We start from the raw sequence: 27,634 nt of genomic DNA, 5'->3' as shown, positions 1-27,634 counted from the left end.
AAAATGAAATGAAACAAGAAAGCAAAAGGAGGTCACTGAAAGGTTTGTACTATCTGAGATAATTATTGGATGAAAAAAGCTATTCAAAAAGCTGGCTGCATTAAAGCCTTCTATGCTATGCCCATTATATGTGAAAATGATTTTAACAATTTAGTTAATAAAATACACCAATTTTTCATAAATCCTGACATCTTTTAGGGATCTAAATCCTACTTGTCCAGGTAACCTGAATGTTCTGTTTAATCTTAATGTTTAATATTTGACTTAGGCTTAACACAACAAATTTGAGTATAATGCAAACTTTAAGTTATCTTTACTCTTTACAGTACAGTCCAACCAATATTTGTAAGTGTTTTATTTATTCAATGTCACAATTCTGTCCATTTAGGAAACAGAGAATATCTTAATAGATAAGATTATTAAAATGAATCTTCACACCCGAGTTCTTACGAATTGTCTACCTACAGCAGTCGTAAGTATGATACTGTGGATTCATTATTATTCTTGGGATATCCATTTTTTCGTGGTTTTGTGGGAACAGGTGAACCACCAATTCAAATGGTCATCGAATAACATATTTGCAAGAGGCTTTGTATACAGAGATTGCCAAAACCATGAGATCAAATATTCACAAATATGCAAGTTTTCAGCAATCCACGAAAATTGATAGCAACGAAAATAAATAAATCCACAGTAATAAAAGAATCTGCACCTGAAGTTAGTGAAAAAAAATAAGGTACCCCACCCAATCAACCCTAAACTCCCAGAAAATAAACTGGTCCTGCATATGGAGATGCTTTTTTCAAGGAAGTTGAGAATTTCAGGCAAGACGATATGGAGACCTTTGCTATATATTAACTTCTCTAAGAATGTATAAGAATTTATCAAAGAGTCAAAGGGATTTAATAAAGTGCCTGTATATGTATATTGTGTACAACTATTTACATCATTATACATCATCTGTATTTACATATATCCAATATATATAATGTATTGTATTGTTTGCATGCATAATTCATAAATATTCTATTGTTATAAATTGTTCAATGGAGAAGACTTTATCAGTTTGATTAACTTGTTTCTCATTGCTTTTGCATATTTAAGCAAATAAAACATGTTTACACTAAACTTTTATGTCATTTTGTCTCCAGTATAAAGGTTTGTCTCATTGGCAATCCTATCACATCTTCTTATTATTAAAGGCTCACACCATTTGACCTTCCCACTCTCTTTAGATACTCTAAATTCAGAAATTATTGCATTAATTATTGCAATTTTGTCATTTTAGACTAAATTTCGATTTTAATTTTTGTATATTGAGATAAATCCTGTTGAATTATGTAATATGTGAGTTTAAATTATTGTGATTATGACACTGCTGCATTTTCACAATAATAAAAACATTGCAATAATTTCTGAATTTACAGTAATTATATAATGCAAAATTTTACCTGTTCTGACTTCCCTCCGACTGGGACTTGGAAGAGACTGAGGTGAAATGGATGGCGACAGACTTTGCTGCCCTCTATCTACTACGTTTGGTGCACATGTAATAACTGATGGTCTTGGAACATGTGTGGAATATGAGGAATTCTGTGATGCTAAAGTTGAATTTGATAATGATAAGTTTAATGGAGTGTCATGAGAATCTAAGCTTGAATATCTTGGAGGTGAGCCTCGTTCTCGCATCAACTGATTGGCTTGTATAAGCATAGCTTGGTGAGCAGCAGCATACTGGTCAACTGTCAGTTGGTCTGATCTTGCTCCATTTAAATACATTGGTAACTCTGGATCTGCACTTGAAATTTGTCTGAAAAATAAAACAAAAACATTTGAAACTTAAGCAAAAATAACACACATGATCATTTCCTGATACAGTAAATATAAAATACTCTATGTATATTGTAACTCCTATATATTTTATGTTCCAACTAAATAAGATATGAATTAAAGGAGACGTGACAGAAACCCAACTACAAAAATAACCTAATGACATCTAGAGGGCAAACTAGTCTTCTCAACAATACATTGTAGACACAATAAATAGGTCAACTTCTTAATCTTCTATAAACATTTTGAAATATTATTCAGAGATAATAAAAGATCTGCCATTAATACTAAATTCTCAAAAAATAGGATATAATAGTAGCATAAAAGTGCTTTTACACAGAACTATTTTCAATCCAATTTTCAATTCAATTTGATACTGTTGCCCAGGAAAACCATACAGTGTTCTGTTCACAGGATATGATTTTCCATCCAATTACCCAAACAACATCAAACTTAGTTTTCACACTGTGCAAACTTTTCATTGATACGTAAAAAATCAAATGGGAAAATTTTATCATATTGCCCCACCTTTAATAAGACAACAGCAATGACAAGGTTCTTGACTTGGGACAAGCACATGAACATGAGGTAAGTTAAAACTGGCTTTGAGATCTCAACCTTCACATCTTTTTAAGGTTTATCTTTTTAACACCTTTTCCTAATTTGGTTAAACCAGGTGCTCCACAGGGCACAGCTTCATACAACTGCAGAAGTTGAACCCTGAACAGTTGGGGCAAGTATGGACACAACATTCAAGCTTGATACAGCTCGAAATTAGGATTGCGATCAAATTTTTGACATAATATGAGTTTCTGACACAAAACAAATGTCAAGATCTTACAAATCTATTGCACAATATTGTTCAATTAAAGATTTCTTCTTTTAACTTTTCAAAAATTTGAAATTTGAGAAATTCCATGAAAGAAAAAAAATGAAAACAACTACACCCCCCTTTTTTTTTGCAATTAGTCCAAAACCTGACATTTCCTTATACATAATATACAAGTAGTGTAAGGGATGTAAAACCGAACATACCCAACATTTATGTTAAATGTTTTAGAATTACCTCCCTTACACTGTTTTTAAATTGTCTTAATCATCCATTGACCAGAAATACCTAGTTTTCCCCCTTTTTTACCCTAATTCCAAAACATTTTGAGCCATAACCCCCCCCCACCAAGTCAATACTAACCATCACTTCATGATATGGAAACTTGTGGTTTAATTTCAGAGAGATTCATACACTTAAACATAAGTCATTGTTTGAAAACTACAAAAATTATTATTTTGGGCCCCCTTTTTGGCCTCTAATTCCTAATCTATTGGGATCGTAACCCCCAAAATCAATCCCAATCTTCCTTTAGTGGTATTGAACCTTCTTGTAAAAATTTATAGAGAGCCATAGACTTAAACACTAGTTATTGTCTGTAAACTAGAAAAATGATTCTTTTTGGCCCCTTATTCCTACATATTCCGGAAAATTAACCCCAAACTGAATCCCAGCCTTCCATGTGTTATATGGAAACTTGTGGTACAATGTCAGAGAGATCCATACAGTTACACTAAAGTTATTGTCTTGAAAGTAAAAAAAATGCTTGTTTTTTGGCCCCCTTTTTGCCCTTTAATTCCTAGACTGTTTGCCCAATAACCCCTTAAAATAAATCCCAACCTTCTACTTATGGTATTAAACATTGTGGTACAATTTCAGAGTAATTGAAATACTAATACACAACTTTTTGTCCTCAAACTAGATAAATGCTGTTTTTGGTCCCTTTGGGCCCCTAATTCCTAAACCTTTGGGACCATAACCCCCAAAATCAATCCCAAGCTTCCTTTTGTGGTTATAAATACTGTGTTCAAATTTTATTGATTTCTTTTTACTTATTCAAAAGTTACTATCCAGAAACAATCTGTCTTCGGACGACGCTGACGTGATACCATTATATGACCAAATTTTTTTCAAAATTTTGCAGTCGTAGAAAAATCACACAAGTTGTATATTTTTTAAAGAAAATATGGCAAACTGTTAGAATTAAGAATTCAAACACAGAAAAGACTTGGGTATGGCCTTTGCTCGTTGTTGAAGGTTGTATGGTGACCTATAGTTGTTAATTTCTGTCATTTGATCTCTTGTGGAGAGTTGTCTTATTGGCAATTATACCACATCTTCTTTACTATATTGTACCTTCTAGGGTTTATAAAACAATAAAAACAAATGAAATATAAAGGAAACAGCACGTTGCAGTCTTCCTAATACTGTTTTCCTAGCATTAAGATCATGCTAATGTTGCACGATTTTTTTTATTACTGAAATGATGACAGGAATAGAAATAATTAATAGATATAGGTATATCTCTAGGAACACATATTTGCTACTTTAAGATCATGTTAAGATAATCATTAATGATACAGATATCTAAAGATAGGGTATCATATAATTACTAGATTAAAACTTACTATTTTTTACATATTTTTGCATAGTGGTGCAATAAACTTTAATGAGTCATTTACTTTTTTGTCATTATTTATGTTTTAGCTGAATGGATTTCGTGTGTGAAGAGACGCCCACTTGTTTATTGGTATGGCAAATCTCCAAGAAATCGGTTCCCATTCATACAGGTAGTAAAAGACGAAGAATTTTGGCAACAAATACCAAATATTACACATTTGTGGTTTTAATTTTTTTTACTTATTTAAAAATTGTATACAAATTTTAAGTTGTGCCAAGTTGGAGATTGATGAGCAATATTTCAAATTATGAAAGATCTGAATATAATTGACGTACCCGTAAATCTAAGTAAACACCTTATTGCTTTTATCTACCTTTATAAATTTGAATTGAAATATTGAAAAAAGAAGAGTTAGATATCATGAGTGGTTAACCAAAATTATGTTAAAAAAACTTTGGTTTAGAAAAAAAATTCAACATTCAACATTGAATTTTTCACATTAGAATTTCGTAATTGAAATGAAAAATGCAGTGGTTTGTTTTCTAGGTTGTGTAGTGGTCTATAAGTGTGCTACTCCAAGTTGACGTTACTTTCACTTTCCTTATGTTTAATTAAAATTGAACTAAAATAGATCAAACAAGATTGTATTATGTAATAGTATTACTTCACACAGCGATTACAGGCTGTCTTACAGGCTGTCGGTACAGCCATGACTCATAGTATGGAGTGTTGCATCTACATGAAGCCGATGTTTATGTACTCTTTACAATATATGTAGGTCTATATAAACAGACAATAATTACATGATTTGGCAACCACTGACGTACTTCTGTCTATGCTATTTAATGCATAATATCTGAATACTTTGTTACTTTCAGCAGGTAAAATAGAAAAAAAATGTCGGGCAATACATTGTCAATGAGACAGAAAGCCAACAAAGATCTCATAAGAAGAAAGTAGCTTATCACAGAGATATGCCTAACAGAGGCCTTTACTTAGAAATCATTCTGTTGCCTTATTTAATTGTTCCATTTTCAACATTTAGTAGATGTAAAATATAGGAGTAATTGACTATGTGTAATGTTCAACTTCCAGCTGCATTCATCCATCTCATATGTATATATGTTTGTTCATGCATTATAATATTGTAGTTAAATTTATTGTACTATTATGCCTCATGGGAGGCCTTTAGTGAAATGAAAAGTTTCAAAGTTTCAAAGTTACTATTCCAAGCATTGTTCAGATGTTGATTACCTGTCTCTCAGTAACACAAAAATTTACAGAATTAAAGATGTTTTGGAAGTGTTACACACATATTATGGTAAAAAAAAAGATATATATATGCATATAGAAAGATTGGTTTTGTACAATAAGCCAGTTCATATGTTAACCCAAAAGAATTTACTCACAACTACTAATGGGTTGTACATTCAACTTATTTCAATCAAAATAGTAATTTGAAAAGAATGTCAGAATAAAATTTTCTGACATTCAAGAAATAGTTTTTAAATAATATCTTAGCCAGCGGATATTTTGTTTAGTATCTCACCCTTGATAATAATGCATTCTGCTGACAACAAAGTACATGTAATGTGTCTGTACACAGAAATTATAGGAATACCTGGCATTCTACAATGGGACATCAATGTTACTATTACAGATTGTTATACAACTGCATTGCTGTATCATGATAGATAATAACCCCACCCAGTATTTATTAATCAATATTAATAAAGATTATGTTCTTCAACTTAGTTCATAAACATTGCAGGTCTAGATTTTAGGAATTTTGCATTTTTCACTTTCCTTGAACAAAGTTTAATTCAAATTGAACGTCAGCAGCTACGTTCACCATTTAATGACTTAGTGACATTCTATATATGAAAATTATTGAAATCAAATATGTATTTTCTTGCTAATATATAGGTTGATTTTAAATCTTATAAATTAAAGATGTATATCCTTCTGTTAATAGTTACAAACTTTTCACATTTTAAGCTCCTTTAAAACTTATGCCACTGGATACGATTTACATTCAAAAAGTAACCACAAAAGTTTTTGAATGCAAACAAATGTTGGTCACAGTGTCCGCAGGCAGACCAAACAGATATGTTACTGACCGTTCACCGGAGTACTTAAATCGCTTGAACAATTGTCCTTATTTGTTTAATTACATTTATAACCCTCAGTACGGGGACTGTACTCCAGACAAGATTATGATTTGACCGGAAGGCAGAATGAAGTGGACAATGACACAAGGTGCCCTGTATTAAGAAATTGCTTTAATATTATTATAAACACTTTGTGCTTAATCCATGTTAAAATATAAATATAGTGATTTCTTTTTTGAAAATAACCATTTCTTTGTCATTCTATAGCTTTCAAGGACCATTGTTTGTCTTTAAGTTAATAATTGTGATTTTTTTTTTAAATGTGAGAATTTCACAGGATATTGTCTATAAAGCAAACAGAACTAGTTTCTATCACTGTTGCATAGGATATCACATTGGTTACCATTTTCTCAATTGGATTCAGTAGTAGAATTTATAAAGTTTTCAAATCTTACGTCTGTGTTCCTGTACATCGACTCTTTGATAAAAACTTGGACTCCCTATCTTTATCAAAATTAAGTGTCTGCGGTAATCCCTGTCTTTCCTTCAATCTTTCCTGTTTCTGAATCTTTGTTGGAAGTTCTTTACTAGTAGGTGATTCCTGTGACTCATGTAAGGAAGTCTGTCCTTTGTATAATAAATGGTCACCTGAAAAGAAAGAAATAATTGATTAGAGCCTAATATCTTTGGTATAACATACCTACAATTTATTCTGCAATAATATGGTAACAACAAGTAGTACTGTGAGCTATTTCAGACTAATTATTATCATTTATACCTGATAAAAGATTCCAGCAAATAGGAAGAACACTGAAGGAACTAAAAATGTGTCGCACAGTATGGCATAAACAGATGAAGCTTGGTGCCATATATCAGGAGTAGATCAAGTATTTGGTGTTAGGGCGGAGCTCTTGAGAATAAGAAGTTAGAGGACCTTACAGTTTTTGTATTTTGACCCCCAAAAAAGTTGTCAGTTGACTTTAAAATTACAATTAAAATTTTGTTAGGAGAAAGTAAGGGAGCTATAACTTGTAGTTGATGAATAAAATAATAAAGAAAGGTGCTACTGACAGACCACCAGCACAGATCGAGTGAAAAAGATGAATTAGCAAGTATACCAAAATCCTTTTTCTCTTTATGATGTAAAAAGAGAACAACCTGATTAAGAACAATACTTATTTTTAGATGTAAATTATGAAGGACGACAACGTTTTACATTTAATATGTTAAATTATACAATACTTTTTGTAATAAAGAAACTATAATATAACTGATCTATCATAACACAAACATACAACATTTTACAATGACCAATTCTGTTTGATATATGCCGACCACACAAACTGGAAGATGTATTCTAAACATGCAGACACCTGTCAACCAGAGATATAGCATCAAAAATATCTTAAAATAGTACAGACAGCTATATTCATGATGTTAAAGTGATTGTTTGATAGCTGTATAGTTACTCTAGCGAAAATAATCATTCCCTTTTCATCAAAATGTTAGCAGTCTTACAAATTTGCCAAATTTGCGAAATTCATTTGCAAAAAATATAATATTTGTACCAAAATGTATGTCTCAAAGGCATACAATGAATAAAAACAAAAAACATCAAGGACTTTTAGCATACCAATTTCAGAAAAGCTGAGTTTAAGTGTGAAGATACATTCTTGTTGCTGAAAATTTGGATTCACATTATTGTGGTCAGAATTTGTCCTGGATCTAAGCTATAAATAATCAAATGGAAGTTTCTACCTAAAACAAACAATATATACAGGTCTTTCTTGCCGAAATTTATAACCCCTTCAGCAGATCTATCTTCATAGAGGCAAGAAATTCAAGTATTTTCATTGAATAGCATCTACCATATTATATATCATAGATTTATTATACTCTTGATACTGTGAAATTCTAAGAAGAAATAATAACTTATCATAAATCTAATTTACTATTGTGATATTTCTTTACTTATTTTATTCAATGGGACCTTTCTCAAGTATTGAGATGAATACATTCTCTGACACCTTATATGTTTACTTTTCTCATTTTATTGAAACTAATTTTTAATGAAATATCCCTTTACAATACACTGAAGTCTTTTCGGAATTCCGGTCGACCGAGTTTTAGAATCTAAGATATGAATCTGAAACCATAAATGCAGGTAAGTAAAATCTGAACAAACAAATGAATACAAGAATAACGTCAGCGTCCCACGATTTAAACCAAATGATGAATGAATTTAAACCTATTTTCTGCTACAAAATTTAAATACAAACAGAATTAAGGTGACCTGTCATACAAATAAACATCAAATTCATGAAAAGCCCTCTTTCACACAACTTAAACATACAAAAAGGTCTTTGTCCTGGACATAAAATGGTTGGCTAGCAACTTTATTGTGGACAGTAACAATGAGTTTTTGATGAGAGGGGCCGTGTACACTATTTGTATGAGACTTCAGGGTAATAATCACTGAACGATTTTTTTTTTCAGATGCACGAGATAGAGCTGTGTGAACATGGTAATTACTTGAAATTTGAATTCAGAATTGAAAACTGGTGTTTGTTTGGCATAGGGTCATTTGAATTTCAATGCATCTTGTATTGACACAGATTGATTTTTCGTTGAACATAAAACGTATACAAATGCATGCATAAAAGTACATCTATACAGCAGTAAAAGATGTGAAATACAAATTGCTGCATTATTCAGTAAAAAGCCTTATAATCTTTCCATAAAATAAATGAAAATACTTAAAATGTTTTGCCATATAAAGAATGTGAAAAAATGCAGAACTATTCAAATTTCCATCAATATCATAACTTTACAGCAACTTCCTAATCCCTATTAATCTGTTGTTCAAGATTTCTGAAGGAGGCTTCCTATGCCATTTGGTCCATCCATATTTACTCCTCAAACATCACTATTTAAATCTGTCCTCCAAAATTTAGTATAAGGAACTTATTTTCTCATTTGTATCAATTAATTGAAATAACTTGCAAAAATTATGATGGAGAGTTAGTAATATGGGGAAAAAATCTAGATAGTTTAATCAAATATACTTAGTTGAATGAAGAGGTTGATAAAAAAAATGCAATTCAAACAGGGTAATGGTTTTTTTTTTTTTTTTTGGTGCATGCAACTAATCAGTTAAAAATTACCCTGCATTATGCACCAACCTTGTACATACATGACATATATACATGAAGATTTTATGTTGCTTACTGTCATAAAACATTATAAGGATAATAGCTACAGTTCTGCAGCTACATGTATATATGAGTTAATTTATATGTACCAGGAAATGTCTGTTTTTGTAAAAAAAATAACACTTTTAAATTATGTAAATACATTTATGAATTATTTATAATTATTTCTAGATAATGATACTTAAAATCTATAAAATTTACTTTTCTTTAAATATGAGTTTTAAGTTTTGATTTTTTGTGTTGATATTTCAGTATTTTAAGTGATAAATGTAAAATAAATGTGTTATCTCCCTTGCACGATTTCCCCCACAATCTATATGTCATCTTAATTCTGATTTACATCTTATATATTATGATAAATATTCTATTTCTATTTATTACAATTTAAAATTTTCATGCTCAGAAATTCATAAAGTTTAAAATTTGATGTACATTCTGATAAAACACATTAAATCTGAGCTAAGATTTTAATCTTTAAGAAACATATAAACTTACAACATTTTATTCAAGTTATCCGTGATGAAAATGGAAATAAATGAAATTATATCTAATGTAATTTTGAAATTATACAAATTTTTAGATATTTTTATTATATTAATGTCTTATTCACACAAATACTTGAAAATATGGATGTGATGAATGTTTACAAGTTGGAAAAATCATAACAGTGATATTTAAACATTTCAAACACTTTATTTCATATAACATTAGTGTGAATTTGTAAACTTTTATAGTTAAATTTGTTATTTTCCTTTCATAATATTTGGTTAAACCTATATTTTTGCAACAGTCATACCTTTCCATTTTAGGTATATCAAGTTTTAATCTTTGATTGTTTATTAATCCATACTTTCATGAACTATATAAAACTAAGCCAAATTTTGCCAAAGCAGACATCAGATGCACAAAATTCAAAGATGGAAAAAAGAGACAAAAATATCAAGGGTACAATCTAAAAGTTTATGCTGAAGAAAAACAGACACCATGCATGAAAAAAGAAAGGCATGAGAAAGTCAAACAACAGTCTACCAACAGTGCAAAGAAAACTCAATATTGAGCAACACTAAATCAACCCAAAAACAGTGGTGATCTCAGGTGCTCTGGAAAGGTAAATGGAAAAGATGGCTTTTTTATTGGTTTCACAAAATATTTAACTCTATTTTTTATTTGTATTCCACAAAAGATTGATAGCAACTAAGAGGTTAGCAAATATGTAACGCTTGTGCAGAAGTTTCTGTCAGTCATTGCTTTAGAAAAGAAACAGCCACTAAACATACTGGATTTTTAACCATAAGGTACATTTTCAAAATACAAAATATTCAGCTATCTACTACAAGATATATTGCCTTTCTTTGGATAATTAACAAGCAAATTAATAACATTAAAATATGGTTGATGTGACATGTTATAAATAGACAGGAAGCATGTCCTCCTACAACTGTCACCATAGTGTCAAGCATAATATAGCTTCAGGGAGTAATGCAATGTTACCATCTAATAGATGGATTTAACTGTGAAACATTAAACTGTAAGCACAACTATTCTGCTTAATTAAATCATTTTTCTTCCAAAACATTACAGTATATCTGGATTGAAAATGGACTGACTGACATTTGAAATATCAAGCGAACCTCAAATCACACAAAAGTTCAATTGTAAATACATGTATATACAAAGTATAAATATTTACAGAGACCTCCTGGAGTGTAGAGTTTTAGGTATCCATTTTTGGACACAGCCTATCACACTAAAATGCCTGGAATCTGAGCTATTTCAGGATTATCATGACAGGTATTGTTTTAATTGTTTGGAACAGATAATAAATATTCACAATCAAATTTTACAAACATGCTACATGTATTTTCAATCCCTCTTTTAAATGTTTGGTCTATTTAGGATTTAGGTGGGGTTAAAATATCATTGGACATTTTTTGATGAATTCACATTTTGTATAGACTTTACTTGTAGTTTGCAAAGTTGTTCTCAGTTTAATTCCCAATGGTTATCTTGGGCTCCAAATGTGAAAAGAAAGTATATGATAATCAGATATGGAGAAGGTGGAAACAAAATCCAAAAGAAGAGTACTTTGATAACAGTTCCTCACTTTCATATTGGGTCTTCCACAGCCAAATAAAGACCCCATATCTTCAAGCAAAATCAGGATTTAGATGTTATTTTTTTGAGTATTAAAGTTTCAATTCCAACTTTAACAAATAGTAAGAAAAGCCACAACAAAAAGCCAGGTTTGAACCTTTACAAAAGTGTTAAGAGATTTTAACATACAACATGATACTCAAACAAATGGTTAAAACTTAATGGTCTTCATTTCTACTGGGTCTTCGGTTTCTCACCAACACTGAATTTGGAACTGGTTCTTTTCATGGAATCGACTACATCATCCAAGTTCCAATGTTTCTATTTATGTAATAACAAAATCGCTTAGCAGTCACATCTTTCATAAGGTTTTATCTGACTTCTTTTAACACTTGAATCAAAGGTCCCTTATCATTTTAGCAGCTATTTTCTAAATTCATCATTATCCAAAAAATTAATACCCCAAACTAGGTTTGATAAGTTCTTTTTTGAAATCAAGAAAACATGTATGAAATTGGAGTTTATTGAAAATTGTCCACTAACATGTGAAAAGTTGATGTCTATATCTGTTAATAATGATTGCAATTATTTTTCAAAATATATTGATCAGGCACCTTTTTATAAAGGTTTATAATACATGAATAGGACAATTGCGACATAACCAGAAAGTTTTTTTAACTGAAAATACCAAGTATTGGTAGGAGAGTATACTTTTGAACTTATAATAGTTCATAATAAATTAATATTACTTTATTTACTTTAAAACTAAGGTATAAGTGCCTATTTATGTAGAAATATAAGTAATAAAACCATTCCTAAGGGATTTTCCAAGGCCTATATTTGCTATCACAGTACAACCATTGTTAGTAAAAGTACAGAGTTTAAAGTTTTACCACAAGCTTAAAATGACTCAGACTGAACATGAGACAAGACACTAAATTAAGATTAAACTCAATGTGTTCATTTCACTGTTGTTAGTACATTACGTATATGTGCATGTATTATACAGAAAAATAATGCATATAATTTAAAACAAGCTCATTTATGGCAATTCCAATAAGTTTCCCTTTGGAACATTGCCCTTCTTCATAAATAGATCTTTTAAATTTTACCATGACCTTACTTTACACAATTTGTGAACTAAAAACAATGCAAATGAACCAACATCATATCAATTTTCAATGAGTAATTATCATTCTATTTTTTGGGGGGATCTTTTTAACCCACTAAATTCCACCAACATTGTGGAGACATGTTGACACAAAATAAAACGTAAGTAAAATTCTTTTCAGACTTGCAGGTATATAAAAAATGTAATCGATGTGCATATTTCAGTGTATTTATATAAAAACTAATATACTGTTAGCAGCATTCCAAAAACCTAATGAAGAAGAAAATGTCAAGTTTGATATTATTGACTGCGGTGCAAAAATGCACAACAGCTGTATCTGACGTCTTTGATGTGTGGTCTACCTATCAGTCAATAAGTTACTAACTACATGTACTATTATATACAAGAATTTCAAAAATCTTAAAGAGAAAAAAGTTTTAATTCAATTAACTACGATCAGATTTTTTTTAATTTAATGTCAAAATAATTTATATTCTAACTAAAATTAAGTAAATTGTTTTATTTTTCAATCATCAAAACCTTACCTGCTAGCTTTAAATACCAAGGAGGCAAAAATGATGGCACATAGTCCAAAACATTAGTCCCAAAACTCCTTGATAAATTACAGGGACATCTTATGTCCATACAGTACTGTGGTATAGGTAATGAAGGAGTAGGCCTCCATAGTGGCACAGACGGGACTGGTGGTCCAGATAAACTAGTATACCCTAGTCCTGACCCAAATGGTAAGCTACCACCAGAAGGTAAACCAGAGGAGAAAAATCCACTTCTGAATTCACTATATCCAAAGTGTGATTCTCCTAGTACGGACATTGTATTGTTAGATCCAAATTTCATAAATTGTTCACATTCAGCATTTCTATGTGCAGCCAGTTTTTTCCTCAATGACAGCTATCTTTTCCTAATTTTAAAGCTTTAAAATCGTTATTTGAGTGTTAGCCAGTATGATTCATCTCGCTCAGGTGAATTGCACTTGGCCAGGTAAGAAACAGACAATATAAATGGGCCACTATATCTAATGTATACATACTGTATTGTGTGCGTGAGAGAGCACTTAACAAATAAGAACTACCATTGGTTCAACTTTAAACTTTGACTGACGAACTTTACTGATCTTTTAGCCTCATTGGATCAAAACTACTTCTTTCATAAATTGATAAGCATGAGTGAACATTTATTTCAGATCTACAAAAACTTATTTGTAAACAAAAACCTATAATATTGTTAAAATTAGCTTTTGAAAAAGTACATTAATCTTTTAAAATCTTACATGTACACCATTAGGGTAAAGTAATATTAATGACTTCCTTTCCTATTTATTAAACTACATTCATTATTCTTGTACCTGGCTTTAAGTTCACTATTGTTTTACAAATACTGAATGCACTTCCATTTTGCATAGAGGATCTATACAAAACTTGTATAAAATGAAATTAATGATCCTTTTTATTCAATCTTCAAGCTATTTTTTTCACGATTTTTTTTAATTCAAAATAATGATTAAGTTTAAACATATAAATGGGGAGAAACAGTAACACTACCCCTGTTGAATCCTCGATTAAGACCTTTTAGGGCAAAATATTTTGTCTGCCATTTTTGTATTTAAGCTTAATCTCTTACTGTTTGAGCAAGGGGTTACCCCATAACCAGGCTAGCATAGTTTAATTTGATGAATTCACTAAAAATATTTTGGAAACTTTTTGGAAGGCTTTTAATGTCATTTTACCCACTTGTTCCCTATATCGAAATATTATATATTTGAAACATAATGGAGGAAAAATTGACTTAGCAATGGGAATAACAGTAGGTTTTTCAGTGTGCATTCTTCATTAAAAGTTGCAACTTAATAACTGGTTATTTGATTTTGACAAGAGCTTAATTTTTTATTTTAGCAACCATTTGAATCCAACAATTTCAGAAACACCTTTTTTTTTTTTTTTTAAAAGAACAGAAAACAATAAACAGCTGTGCCATGAGCGCATGATACGCCTGTCATCTTGTGTAGAAGTTTTATGCAAAATTATAAATGGTTTCTGAGTAAGTTTTAAGCAATAATCAAAAATCGTTTTTGAGATAAGGTGCGACATGTGAAAAAAACACACCCCCTGTTTTAGTTACAAAGTGCCGTAACTCAAAAAGTTTTAATCTCATTTTCACCAAAAAGTATACAGATCATTAGACCATCAAATAAGAAACAACTTTTTAAAGTTTCATGAAATTTGGATAAGTCGTTCTCAAGTTACGGTGTGACATGTTTACGCCGGACAGACAGACGGACAGACACCGGACATTTGTGTACCATAATACGTCCCGTCAAAATTTTGACAGGCGTATAAAAAATCAAGACAGGTATTATATCTGCATCAAATGGTTGAAAACGAGGGGTTTGAAGATGACTTTTAATTTAATGACCTTTCCTCTTATTTCAATGACCCTTTTCTCACGTCCATGGGGCATAATTAGTCTAACAATATTCATAGTTAACATTTGACTATAAACTTATTGCTTAATGTATAAGCATTAAAGTTTGATCTATCAAGGTGTTATTTCCCTTTGGAAAATTTTATTCAATTGGAAACAAAGTTGGTAATTGGTAAATATAGAAAATTTTCGTGAAAAAGTAATGAGACAGATAACAGTGACGGCCGGTATAGCATGAGGACAGATCAATTACAAAAAGTCATTGCAATAGCTCACACTGGAATTTGCACCAGAAGAGCTAAAAAACAACAAAAAAACAAAGTTGCATTGTGTCTAAACTTAGAGCTTGACATGGTTTTGACTCAGTTGTTAGTTATATTTTGACCTCAAATGGTTTTATTTTAGTTTTTTTTTGTTGGACTTCTATTTTGTTTTATATACCTCACATCTCATTTGATTCATTACCTACAATTTTACCTATAACAACTTATAAATCAATAACTGCACATTCTAGATTATTTTCTTATATGTTTGATCTTGTATTATGTAAAGTATTTACATTAAGTTTTGAACTTTTTTTTAATCTAAAACAAAGCTGGTACATGTAAATGCAACCATTCATGTACATGTTGTTAGAAAAATGCAGAACAGACGGTCCAAAATATATATTTAAATAAAATTATATATGGTACATTAGAACTACCGGTAGTGAACTTTATGCAAGTAATTTCTGTCTTGTTTATTTTGTTTTATTTAAGTTTAAAGACAACTCAACCAAAATAGAATAGGTCTCCGTTTTAAGATCAAGCAATAATTTATTTTAGGCTAATTAATCAGAAGTAATGCAAAGCTTCTGCATAAATTAAACTTAAACCCTATGAAAAACAAGACTGCTACCAGGTAAATTATGCCTCTTACATGGGTCTGATCTTCCTAATTGTTTATTATTTTTGGATCCATATAATTAATTTTTTCAACTTAGAGTATTATGGAAATAGCTTACATGTATATTATCCCTGTGACAAGATATGGTAATGTTGGACCGATTTCTGGCGTGGAAAAGACAAAGATCACTGAACTAAGGGGTCTGTAGTTTGTAATACTAAAAGAGTTCTACTTCAAGAAACATGAGATATTGGGGTATATTTTAACATTAACAAGCAATTGTTTTAAAAATTTACAAAAAGAATTGTAGTCATATCAGTAAAAAACAAATGTAAGAAGAGCATCACTTGTAGATTAAGATTTTAAAAACATGATTTTAACCGAATTCTAATGCAATGTGCATTATCAACAAAAACTGCATTAAAGATGAGTTTTTTTATAATTTCCGTTACATATGAAAGATATAATCAATCACATGAAGATTTATGATAATTGATATACTTCTATAATAACACAGGAAGTATATTTATCTTCTATTATCACAAAGAATACATAATCAACTAAACTCTTTTAGAATTTTATGGAGCAAAATCTTAAAAGCATGTACTAAATCTGATTACTGAAAAAGTTCCCTTTTTATAATGATCATGATAATAAGTAAGAAATACATAGGTCAGTAATAGGGCATTTGGAATTTAAGTATTGTAAGAGTGGAGAGTATATAAAGAAAAGAAATTAAGTCAAATAATTATGTTTTTTATGAATACATTCAATTGTTGTCGACTTCTATCTGGCATTGTATGATGAGAGTGAAGCAAGTATAAACTTTACAAGCCCTAAACTATGTTTAATATGATAATATGTGAATGTAATGTATACAGTTAAAATGTTAGATGACAGTATATGTGGTGGAATAAAGACACTAAAGGTGGCTTAAAGTATATGTGAGTGATTAGTCAACAAGCCAAACATAGTACACTGGGTAATATATGGTGGTAATACTTCAACAAGACTGGCCAAGTATAACATGTGACTTATCTGTCAATAGTCCAAGATCAACAAGCATAAAACTGTATCATATGTGGCAGATAAAAAATAATAATAGTATGATGTGATGAAAAATGCATAAATATATGATGTAAGGCATTAATTGAAAAGAGGGTAAAGGACGTATCTAGCCCTTTTAAAAGGGGTTCCAATCCAGGATAAAGTGGGATTCCAATTTTATGCCCCCTTTCAAAAGGATTGACCGTCAAAAAAGAGGGGGTTTCAAGGACCTCCCTTCTCCGTTATCCGCCACCGAAATATTCATATCTTAACAAGATGGACTAAGAACAGAACTACCGCTCCTGCTTTTGAGTGAGAGGAAATTCATATACCAAACATAAGGACACTGTTTAGATTACCAGTTTGAAGCTTGGTATAAAATACCTAATACATAATTGCTGATAAAAATGTAACAGTACCTAATACATAATTCCTGATAAAAATGTAACAGAAATGTGTTTTAGAACTGTAGGGCAGACAGACAGACAGACATCAATACTCTGGTCCTTTAACTAAGGAGCAGGAGTATAATGGAGTCATCTGCATGTTCGCATTAAACATTTTAACCATTTTGTGATATATATTTTAAAACTGAAATCTTTGTTGAATATGACCATTATAATATTTGGAGCTGGCCTACTTATAGCAACACTTAAATTATAATTTTGGTCACTATGACCTTTGTTGTTAAAATAGGGTAATGTTATGTCATGAGATTTTTTCAAAACAGTCTTAAACAAACCTGTCAACAGATTTAATTGATCAATACCTTTTGAATGCAACAAATATGTTGCACTCATGTACAAGATTAAAATAAAAACATTATAGGTAGCCAAAACTATTGGTTGACATTACTATTATATTGAATTAGATGGAATGTCAGATTTCAACAAACACTAGTAATGAAATAATGTAAATTTTAATTGGCAAACTCTACCCTCGATAAAATCTTTAAATTTCAAACAAGAATTTAAATAATTCAAAAATTGATAGGACTTCTGCTTAAATAAGGTAAACTCCTGATTTGTCAATTTTATAATTAAACCACAAACCAAACATACATTCCTTAAATAAGTAAACAGAACATTAAATTTTATTTGGTCCATAATCAACTCAATAAAATAGAAGATCGTAGAATTGTTAAATTAATGTTTACAGAAGTTTGTGTTAAGAATGTCAGACTTATCTCCCATTTATGTAAGTATATCTAGTCAATGGGAGATAACCCAAAGACATCTGAGTTTCTTTGAAATAAATAATTCAAATTCTGTCAACATCAGACACTATGCAGGTTTCAAATAAACGATAATCAACCAATTAAGATATGAAATTTTTGTTTGTTGGAATGCTTGAACATGAGGGTTTTGCCATTTTTTTTAAACCCTCTACAGGAAAAAAAGATAACAATCAATTATATGTTGCTTTATTTATTAATCAAATAATTATTATTGCTGTAGGTGCAAATTGCTTTGTTTTCTCAGAAGAAATATATTTATGTTCTATTTTTCTGGTCTCTGACACCTTTTGAGTAAATAAATATATATAGCCTATATCAATACTTTTACACTAAACCTTTAATATAGATATGTGTATAAATCATTTTGCATCAATTATTCAGAACAGCTGGTCTGAAGCAGAATTTGTAATAATGAAACATGAATTACCTCAGGTCATTTTACTTTATTGAGACATACAACACAATCTGTTAGACTTTAAATATTACACCACCACATATCTACTGGGCCAAATTTCAGTAACACATTGTTAAATTTCAGTTGAATATATTTGTAAACTGCAAACTAAGAGAGGTAACTCCAGAAATCTGTTACAGAAAGTACACATATTTCTTCATAAAAAAAGAGCTTACATATGTTGCATTCAAAAACATAATCTTGGAAAGAAAAAGCTTTGATACACATTTTGTAGCTCCTTTTTTTGTCCCTATAATAAATTAATGATTATGGTCTAGATGATTTTTAATCTAGTAATGTATTGGAATTTTATCTTACTCCTTTAAATCTTTGATGGGAAACTTTCTGTAAAAACTACCTCATTCGTATATCTGTTAATTTTACATTTGAGAAACAGCCTTTTAAAAATAAAAATATGACATCAACCAAAAAATTCTATAAAAATATCTAACAATGTTTTAAAAATACATTTTTTTTAACAAAACCCTTATGATAAGGGTTATATGAAATGGCTGGTTTTTGTCAGATATGTCCACTTCCATGTATGAAAGTAGATGCTAGCTTTTGCATCAGGGAATGCAAAATTGACATTTATGCAATACAATGGCCTTTACTGTATTATTTCATTCATTTGACAAAAAAATAACATGATTGAAAAGTATTGTGTTGAAATCTTTTCCATACACTATATCATTCTTCTTAGAAAATCATGTATTATATAGCCTTGTACTATCCAAAAAATTGATCCAACTCTATTGGTTTGTCTCACTTAAAATAATCATAATAAAGTATGATAACATTAAACAACAATATCTTGAATGAATGAATGAGTAAAAATACTAGAATCAATACCGTGCATTCACAGATTATCTGTTTTTCAGCTTATCATGCGTATAGATATTGTAGAATATAAACCATTTAACACACCAACTATTTTTTGGCTCACCCTAAAAACCTATTATTATAAGTTGTAGCTGATATTATATATTATCTAGATGCCAATAATCTATACTCCTTAACCATGAGCTAAGGCTGCAGAAATGTTTTTCTTATTCTAACTTGTGTTGTTAAAAAATTTGGCCTATTAAACAATATGTTTACAAATTTATAGAGCAATTTAGGACTATCACCATTTATAGAAACAAACATATTGCTGCGTTGAAGGCCCATTGGTGACCTCGGCCTGTCTTATCTTCTTTGATTGGGTTGTTGTCTCTTTGGAACAATTCGGTTTCCATACTCAATTTTATTAAAATGCCATAGTCTTTATTATGATTAAAAAGTAAAATCACAAAAATACTGAACTCAGAGGAAAATCAATTCGGAAAGTCTATAATCACATGGCAAAATCAAATAACAAAACGCATCAAAAACGAATGGACAAGAACTGTCATATTCCTGACTTGGTACAGGCATTTTCAAATGTAGAAAATGGTGGATTGAACCTGATTTTATAGCTAGCTAAACCTCTCACTTGTATGACAGTCGCATCAAATTCCATTATATTGTCACCGATGCGTGAACAAAACAAACAGACACAATAGGTAAAAAGGTGAAAAATAGGGGTACAGCAGTCAACATTGTGTTATCATCTAAATCACTATAAAATAATTGATTGATTGGTGTTAAAACTCTACTTTGAGCACTATTGCGCTATTTTCTAGGTGGTCAGTTTTTGTTGGTGGAAGAAGCTGGGTGTCCTGAGAACCACCAGTTGGAAACTGACAATCCCAGGCAATTAAAAGAGGAGACTTTATAAAGATTCATTATTTTCAATACTTTTAAAAGGGATTTATTTGAAAGTCTTTGAAAACTTAGTTTTAAGAAAAACAATTTACACATTTTTTTCTTGTGTTTAATGCAGAGAAAAGAACTAAACATGAAGCAACTAAAATTGTGTTCCTTTAAGGCTTAGTATTAATAGGATAAGATTTTTGATTAGCTGTAAATTACAAATTAAATCAATTTTGTATTTTCTTGTATGCAGACTTGTGACATGGGTGGAGACTTGTTTCATTGGCACTCATACCACATCTTCTTACAAATGTACATCTATTTGGAAAAATTATTAAAATCAATTATCCACAAAAATTGGTCTCCACAGAAACTAATTCTAAAGGAATTTTATAAAGACAACAACAATTACTTGTTAAAATGGTGATTTTTGAAATCTCAAGAAGAGATTTTATATGAATTTATAGGGTTAAATATACTTACCATGAAATTACATTTATATTATATAGGATATGTTTGCTTTCACAACATGTTCTCATCGCAATTAACTAGGTGATTAAAAATTACATCCATGAGATGTACTCATATTTAGAAGACAGAACTTAGGCGATCATAACTTTTTGTTACTGTCTTATTCTGGACTTCATTTGTTATAAAAGAATTGAACAAAATAATCAATACTAAATACATCTCGACATTTGCCTCATGATTAGAGTGTCCTTAGAGCAGGTGTCAATGGACACTTTTTGAGAAAAGTTCACATGGCCTTTCAACAGTAATGATGAAAACATTTTTGAAAATAATTGTGGCATGATAAGCTTTATACTGTAGATTCATAAATTATTGCGTTCATTTATTATTGCGATTTTGTCATTTTAGACTTAAATGGGATTTTATTTTTTGCAATATTGAGAAAAATCCTGTTTAATTCATGTAAAGGATTGAAAAAAAATGCAAGTTTAAATAATAGCGATTATAATCCTGTCGCTTTTTTCGCAATAATAAAAACATTGCAATAATGCCTGAATTCACAGTAAAACTATTTCCATTTTTTTTGGTATTTGAGAACACCTTTTTACCCTTCTAAGAGAATTTTGGTGAATTAAAATTATAAATAACTTCTGTTACATTTATTCAGTGGGAAGAATTTTATTGATTTTATACTCCATTTTGATGGAGGTGTTAATTTTTTGTCAGAAATTACAAATATTTCACACATTTAGTATAATGTGTTTTCATTGATAAATAGGAATCTAAAAAATTCCATAATGTTTGCTTTTTTGGCTGGCAAGATTAAACAAGAAAAAGAAGAATGATTGTTGGCTAGACTATTATGTAGAGTATTTAGTTATGTTTAGTGAAGTGATTACTAACATTTAATATGCCATTGACAGTATTGAGGAATTCAGAATATTTTGATGACTTCTACAGTATTGAATTTTACCAGTTTTCTGATAAATTATTTATGATCAAATAATGGACTCCCGGGGCTGTTGAATCCATTTTGAAGTAGGGGTATTTTATTTTACAGGTGAACCCTCCATTTCTATAGTTTAATTTTTAATTGGATGAAATTTAAACTTGTCAATTCTTAAATTTAAAGCTTAGAATAATAAAGTATTCTTTTTCATATTTTTTGCATCTGCTCAGAAGTATAAGAGTTGCTTTAAAATTTGATGACTGTCGAAATCAATATTGGCAAGGAAACTGCTGATGAAATTTGTGTTATGATCAATTTCCCCTTAAACTCATTCACTCACAAGACACAAGATCAAATTCATAAAGTTGGAGAAACCAAGTTAAATAAAACACTGTTATTTCAACAATTTCAAATATTGTCATGCATGAATCAATATGTAATTCCGCCCTATACTTCGCAGTTGCTAGTATACATCATAAATTTTACATGTTTTTGCAAAGTTTTGCCTTTTAAACCAAACATAACCAAAATGAATTAATTAGTAACTGACAGAAAATATTATTACATTATACCTTAGCTCCCAATACTATTCTGCTTTCAAATTGGAGTGTTCTATATATTAATTATTTCATCGAAATATATCAAAAATTCCAGTTGTAGACCAGATGTGAATATACATGTAGGTAAAGATTCAAAATTCTTTTTGAAAATGGTCCATGGAAAACAAAATTTACAAAAATTGCATTTAAAACAACAAAATAAAGTTAACAAAATAAACAAAGCAGGAATCAGATGAATTTGCAGTAAAAATAAACAAAGCTGGTGGAAAAAATTTATTTCAAGTTCTCTAAAAAATAATAACAAGATTTCTTTAAAAATACTGTTTAATTTGTTGCCTTTATAATGAGGGAACTGTGCAGCCTGATAAGGAAGTAGGGGTCATTGTGGGTCAGTTCAAAATTTCATAGCCTGTATTAGATGAGGTTCATTATATTCAAGCTTTCCTTTAGAGTTTATTATGTTGTATTGTGGACAGTTTTCGTGTAGATATTTTTTTAATTTGGGTGTTGTCAATTTTTGTTCACCTCTGATTTTGATTACCCCCTTAAGCTGTTATGAAAATAAGTTGATGTGGTATGATTATCAATAAGACAACAACATATAAAGCTTTCCACTTGATGATGAGGATTTAAAGGTAAACAAATTTTTAAAAAAATAGAAAATATATAAAAAATAAAATATGTGTTTAACTAATTTTTTCTAAAACCACTCCACAATGGTAACATTTTTTCCCAAATAATTATATATATAGGGTACTTTAACCTAATGGTTTACTTTTTACAAATTGTGACTTGGATTGAGAGTTGTTTCATTGGCACTTAAACTACATCTTCTTATATCAACCTGCACAATTGTTATCTTTGTTTTAAGTCTTCCTTTCTATCTGCCATATAAGTTAGTCAAAAAAATCACTTGACATAACTTAAAACACAGTCTCCTAGCGCAATTATACTTGTCATAAATATTATGTTAGATAATATACCAGAGAAACCTTGGCAAAAGTTCTGTTATCATAGGGGGAAAACAATGTTTTCTTCATTGCAGTGTGTAAACAGTTTCAGATTTGCTTAAGGATGCGTCCTAATAGACATTTTTGATGACTTGACTGCGTTTGATTCTGAAATTGCTGGCATCTAAAAACAAACCAGTGGGCCCCAACTCCTTTTTTGGGAGAATAATAATTGAAAAATAGAAACAGCATTCCTGATGTTGAAGACCAAGAGAGATATTTTATTTTTTTTATTCCGAATCAATCAATGGTACTACAGCTACAGGATAGTAGCTACGATTTTCATTAAAATTACTTTTTTAATCTTTATGCTGGATTTTGTACAAAAAATAAAATAACTATTACTGGTTACTTTCCATTTAGCATTTAGAAGCTTTTAAATGTACACTGTACATGTACAATTCAGGCCTTGTATTAAAATGAGCATCCCCCTCCCCCTCACCACCAAAACCAAGAAATATATGTTGGTTCTCTATTCCATATATAATCTTCTTAAAACAAGTAAATATAAATACTTTTTTCAGCTGAATGCTGCATAATTCCGTTGTTATAAGTTTTAATCCAGGAAATGTAGTGAACGCACAAGGGAGGTAATTGAGGAAGTTGGAGAAATACTCTAATTTCATAATTTCATTTCTTCAGTAGGAAGGAAGTTCTTAATCTAATAACTATAATTGGTCAGCTTATAAACCCAGTGTTTTAAGCCATAATACAGCTAGTTAAAGTGGTTGTGTAGTAAATCTGACAACTAAAATAAGTGTTCATACAACTGATTTATTCGATTCTTTCATGCATCAGTACATGTACTAGAAAGAATCTGCAATATGCAAAATTGATAAATGTTGATTAAAAATTAGATGATGTGGTATGATTCCCAAAGAGATATGGACAACTCTTTACCAAAGACCAAATGACATATAAGTTAACAACTACAGGTCATTAATATGGCCTTCAACAATGATCAAAACCCAAATTGCATAGTTTATAAGTTATAAAAGGCCCCAAAATGACAAATTGACCATTTGATACATATGGTTTTTTCATGTACTTTGATCGAAAAAGATTCCCACTCACAGAACATTCAGGATCTGTGAAACATTTAAGAGAATTGGAATCATAATGGGCATAATGCTTCAACAGACAAACCAACTCCAATCAACTTTTGCCTTCTTACATTAATGATTGTAAAAATATCATTAGTTATCTGTTTAAATTGATTACATAACACTTATTTAATAGAGGCCACATACTGTGGTACAATACAAAGTTCAGTATACAGATTTTGATATACCAATATTATATTTGAATATATATATGCCCCTTGTGGGCCTTTAATTGGTAATAAAATATATCTTATTGTGGTACCCCTTCATTGAATCATAATGTTTGTCCTACATGTATTTTATTGAAATTACACAGGTTTATCTTATATGAAGGACTTTTCCCCCATAATAAAATAACAATATATATTAAATATTTTACATACCAAAACCTAAATTGGTTGTTACATGTAGAAAGCATACAAACAGACCCTCAGTTAAGTTATTTTGGTCTAATAAAGTTAAAAGATTTTATTTTTAATGCATAAATTAGGCAATTTCAACAGGTCATCAATAATGCTTGAGGACAAAATGTACTGAACAAAAAAATAAATTCCTCGACACCATTCAATTCTTTTGAGGTGAAATATCTATTAAAACTACTGGTTATGAATAGATTGGTCAAATTTTTTCGCACCATTTTAAACAATAGGAAATCAAATTTTACAATTATCATATACATGTAATGTTTTCCCCAAATACGAAAACAAATTTAAGCAACATTTTGCCAGCTTAATGAAACACAAATTACTTTATCACTATTTTAATAAGATTCATTCCTGAACAAAAGATTATAATGTTTGAGGTATAAATGATACAACACTGACATTCTTAGCTGAAAACTCTGCTGGAACAATAAAACTGTCAGTCTGAAGTCATCAACATCAGATTTAAATAAATTTCCTATAAAAACCTTTTTTTTTTAAATTTAAAACAAAAACAAGCAAAACCATGAAAAGCAAGTCTGCAAGGAGATGTCATTCTTGGTTGCTAATTCATATAAAACACAATTTTTAAAAGGGAACCTACTTGTAATACAAATTAAAAATACAAAATGGATAAGACATTGAAACCTTATATAGTTAAATTATTTGTTAGAGCTACATGAACATTGTATGCATGGGGAGATGAACATAAATTCGTTATTAATTTATGTCCCTAGAATTTGTGAAACAATACCTATTTTCATCTGTACTGAGCAACTAGACTGGTGACACATGTACAAGTTTCCTAAGGGAATTTCAAAAGGTATCGCTCCAGTGTATAAATGAATAATACCAATTTTGAAGCACCAGATGCACACATAATATTGACAAAGAAATAATGATGGCAGAGAAACAAATGTTTTTCAATACAAAACCGAAAGGAAAGATTAAAATGATGAAAAAAATACTTCTAGGTTTGACTTGAAAATCAGAGCTTCAGGTTCACATACAAAGAACATAATCATTCCAATTCAAACTTATTCAATTTAATCTTTTTGTTTCAATTTCTTTAATTATCTGTACATTAATTTACAAAATCATAAATCTCAAATACATATATATAAACCACTAATCAAACCAGATACATGTATTTCCTGTAAGAAAAATACTCATACTTATAAAGAAAAAACTTATAAAACTTGTATTTAGTAGCATAATAATAATTGCAGTTTTTATACATAGTGTGTATTTTACAATCTTTCATGTATTGTATACAACGATACACCTTTGTGACATTTTAAACATTTGTTCCTTGATAATTATTTGTTTCCTTATTTACAAATGTACAATACATTGACAAACAATTTAAGTTTTCATTTTTCTTTGATTACTCATATAAAGTAAATTGATTTTATATAGAAACTGCAAAAAGTTCTGTACTGCTCTGCCATCTGTTGGTGAGAATTTTAAACACCTTCCACCTGGCCTAAATTCCACACATACCATTCATTAACTGATACGAAAATTTACATATCTCCATTAAACCAATTAATTTCTATAATCCCAAACTTACACATACTTGTGAAAACAACAATTCATTAACTTAAACTGCGATTTTAGCAGTCATTTTATAGGGATTAACAAACACCGTCAAAGGAATTTCAGGAATTTCTTTCAACAAAAGATTCGTTACTACAGGTTGAAAGTACGATTTACAATAATTTAAAGCACAAAAAAATACATAAATGACCAAAGTCAAATTTTCTTTGTCTCATTTTAGCGATGTTGATAAACAAAGAATTTACTTGTTACAGAGTACTACATAAATTTACGATGAAAACGAAAACGACCAACGTGTTTCCTACAAATATAAACAATGTTTCATGTTAACAATAAAAACTCACCTCTCACTTCGTTCGTTTCTACCATGGAGGCTGCCCGCGACAAAACATCAAGAGGCGTCTCCATCATTTCAGCTCATTCGTGGCTACATTGACTTCGGATTCTGAGACAAAAAAAATCAATATCCACTTAAATATGTTCCTTCGGCCTTATTAAATATTTTGCCCAAATAAATACACTTTAAGTCTTACACGAACATAAACCTTCAGATACTGTCTGATTTTTAATGCTTAATTTGCCCTTTTGATAACAGTTAGCTAGTAAGAGAAATTGGCAGCTGTGATGAAACCTTGCGACCCCAGTGCGTCTCAGAGGCCAGCATGACTGAAATTCCATTAAGATCACATGATCATAGTAAGAAAGTCATGTGATTTTGTTGGTTGATATTTTCCCGCGAAATTTAAATGCTCATGAATCTCATGCGCTCGTAAACAAAAAATTAAATTATATACTATTTACCGTGACTTATCCAGTTTCAACTATCAAACGCATATCCCTGCCACAAAAAATGTTAATTGATTCTTGGTTGAGTTGAAAGACAAAGCACTTAAGTTATCCGCCGAATAATTAGATGTTTTTAAAAGAAATATAAAGAAAGTCGTGTTTTTTT

General features: G+C 30.1%; 1 protein-coding gene across 2 annotated transcripts in view; it reads right to left on the bottom strand.

The window, feature by feature from the left end:
• LOC143045237 (transcription cofactor vestigial-like protein 4) overlaps positions 1-27,366 on the bottom strand; it is a 35,507-nt gene extending 8,141 nt beyond the window's left edge. The window contains exons 1-3 of one of the 2 annotated variants that reach the window (XM_076217609.1): positions 27,027-27,366; positions 6,847-7,039; positions 1,452-1,810 (exon numbers count right to left, since the gene is read on the bottom strand). In XM_076217609.1, coding sequence (XP_076073724.1) covers positions 1,452-1,810; positions 6,847-7,039; positions 27,027-27,093 — 619 coding nt within the window. In that variant the 5' untranslated portion in view covers positions 27,094-27,366. Of the gene's footprint in view, positions 1-1,451; positions 1,811-6,846; positions 7,040-13,353; positions 13,819-27,026 lie in introns of those variants that run through there. The other variant, XM_076217601.1, reaches the window with a different exon arrangement.
• Positions 27,367-27,634: the final 268 nt, after the last annotated feature.

The sequence above is a fragment of the Mytilus galloprovincialis genome, chromosome 1 (genome assembly GCF_965363235.1).
Source record: "Mytilus galloprovincialis chromosome 1, xbMytGall1.hap1.1, whole genome shotgun sequence".
Lineage (NCBI taxonomy): Eukaryota > Metazoa > Mollusca > Bivalvia > Mytilida > Mytilidae > Mytilus > Mytilus galloprovincialis.
This window is presented reverse-complemented; position numbering and strand designations above follow the sequence as displayed.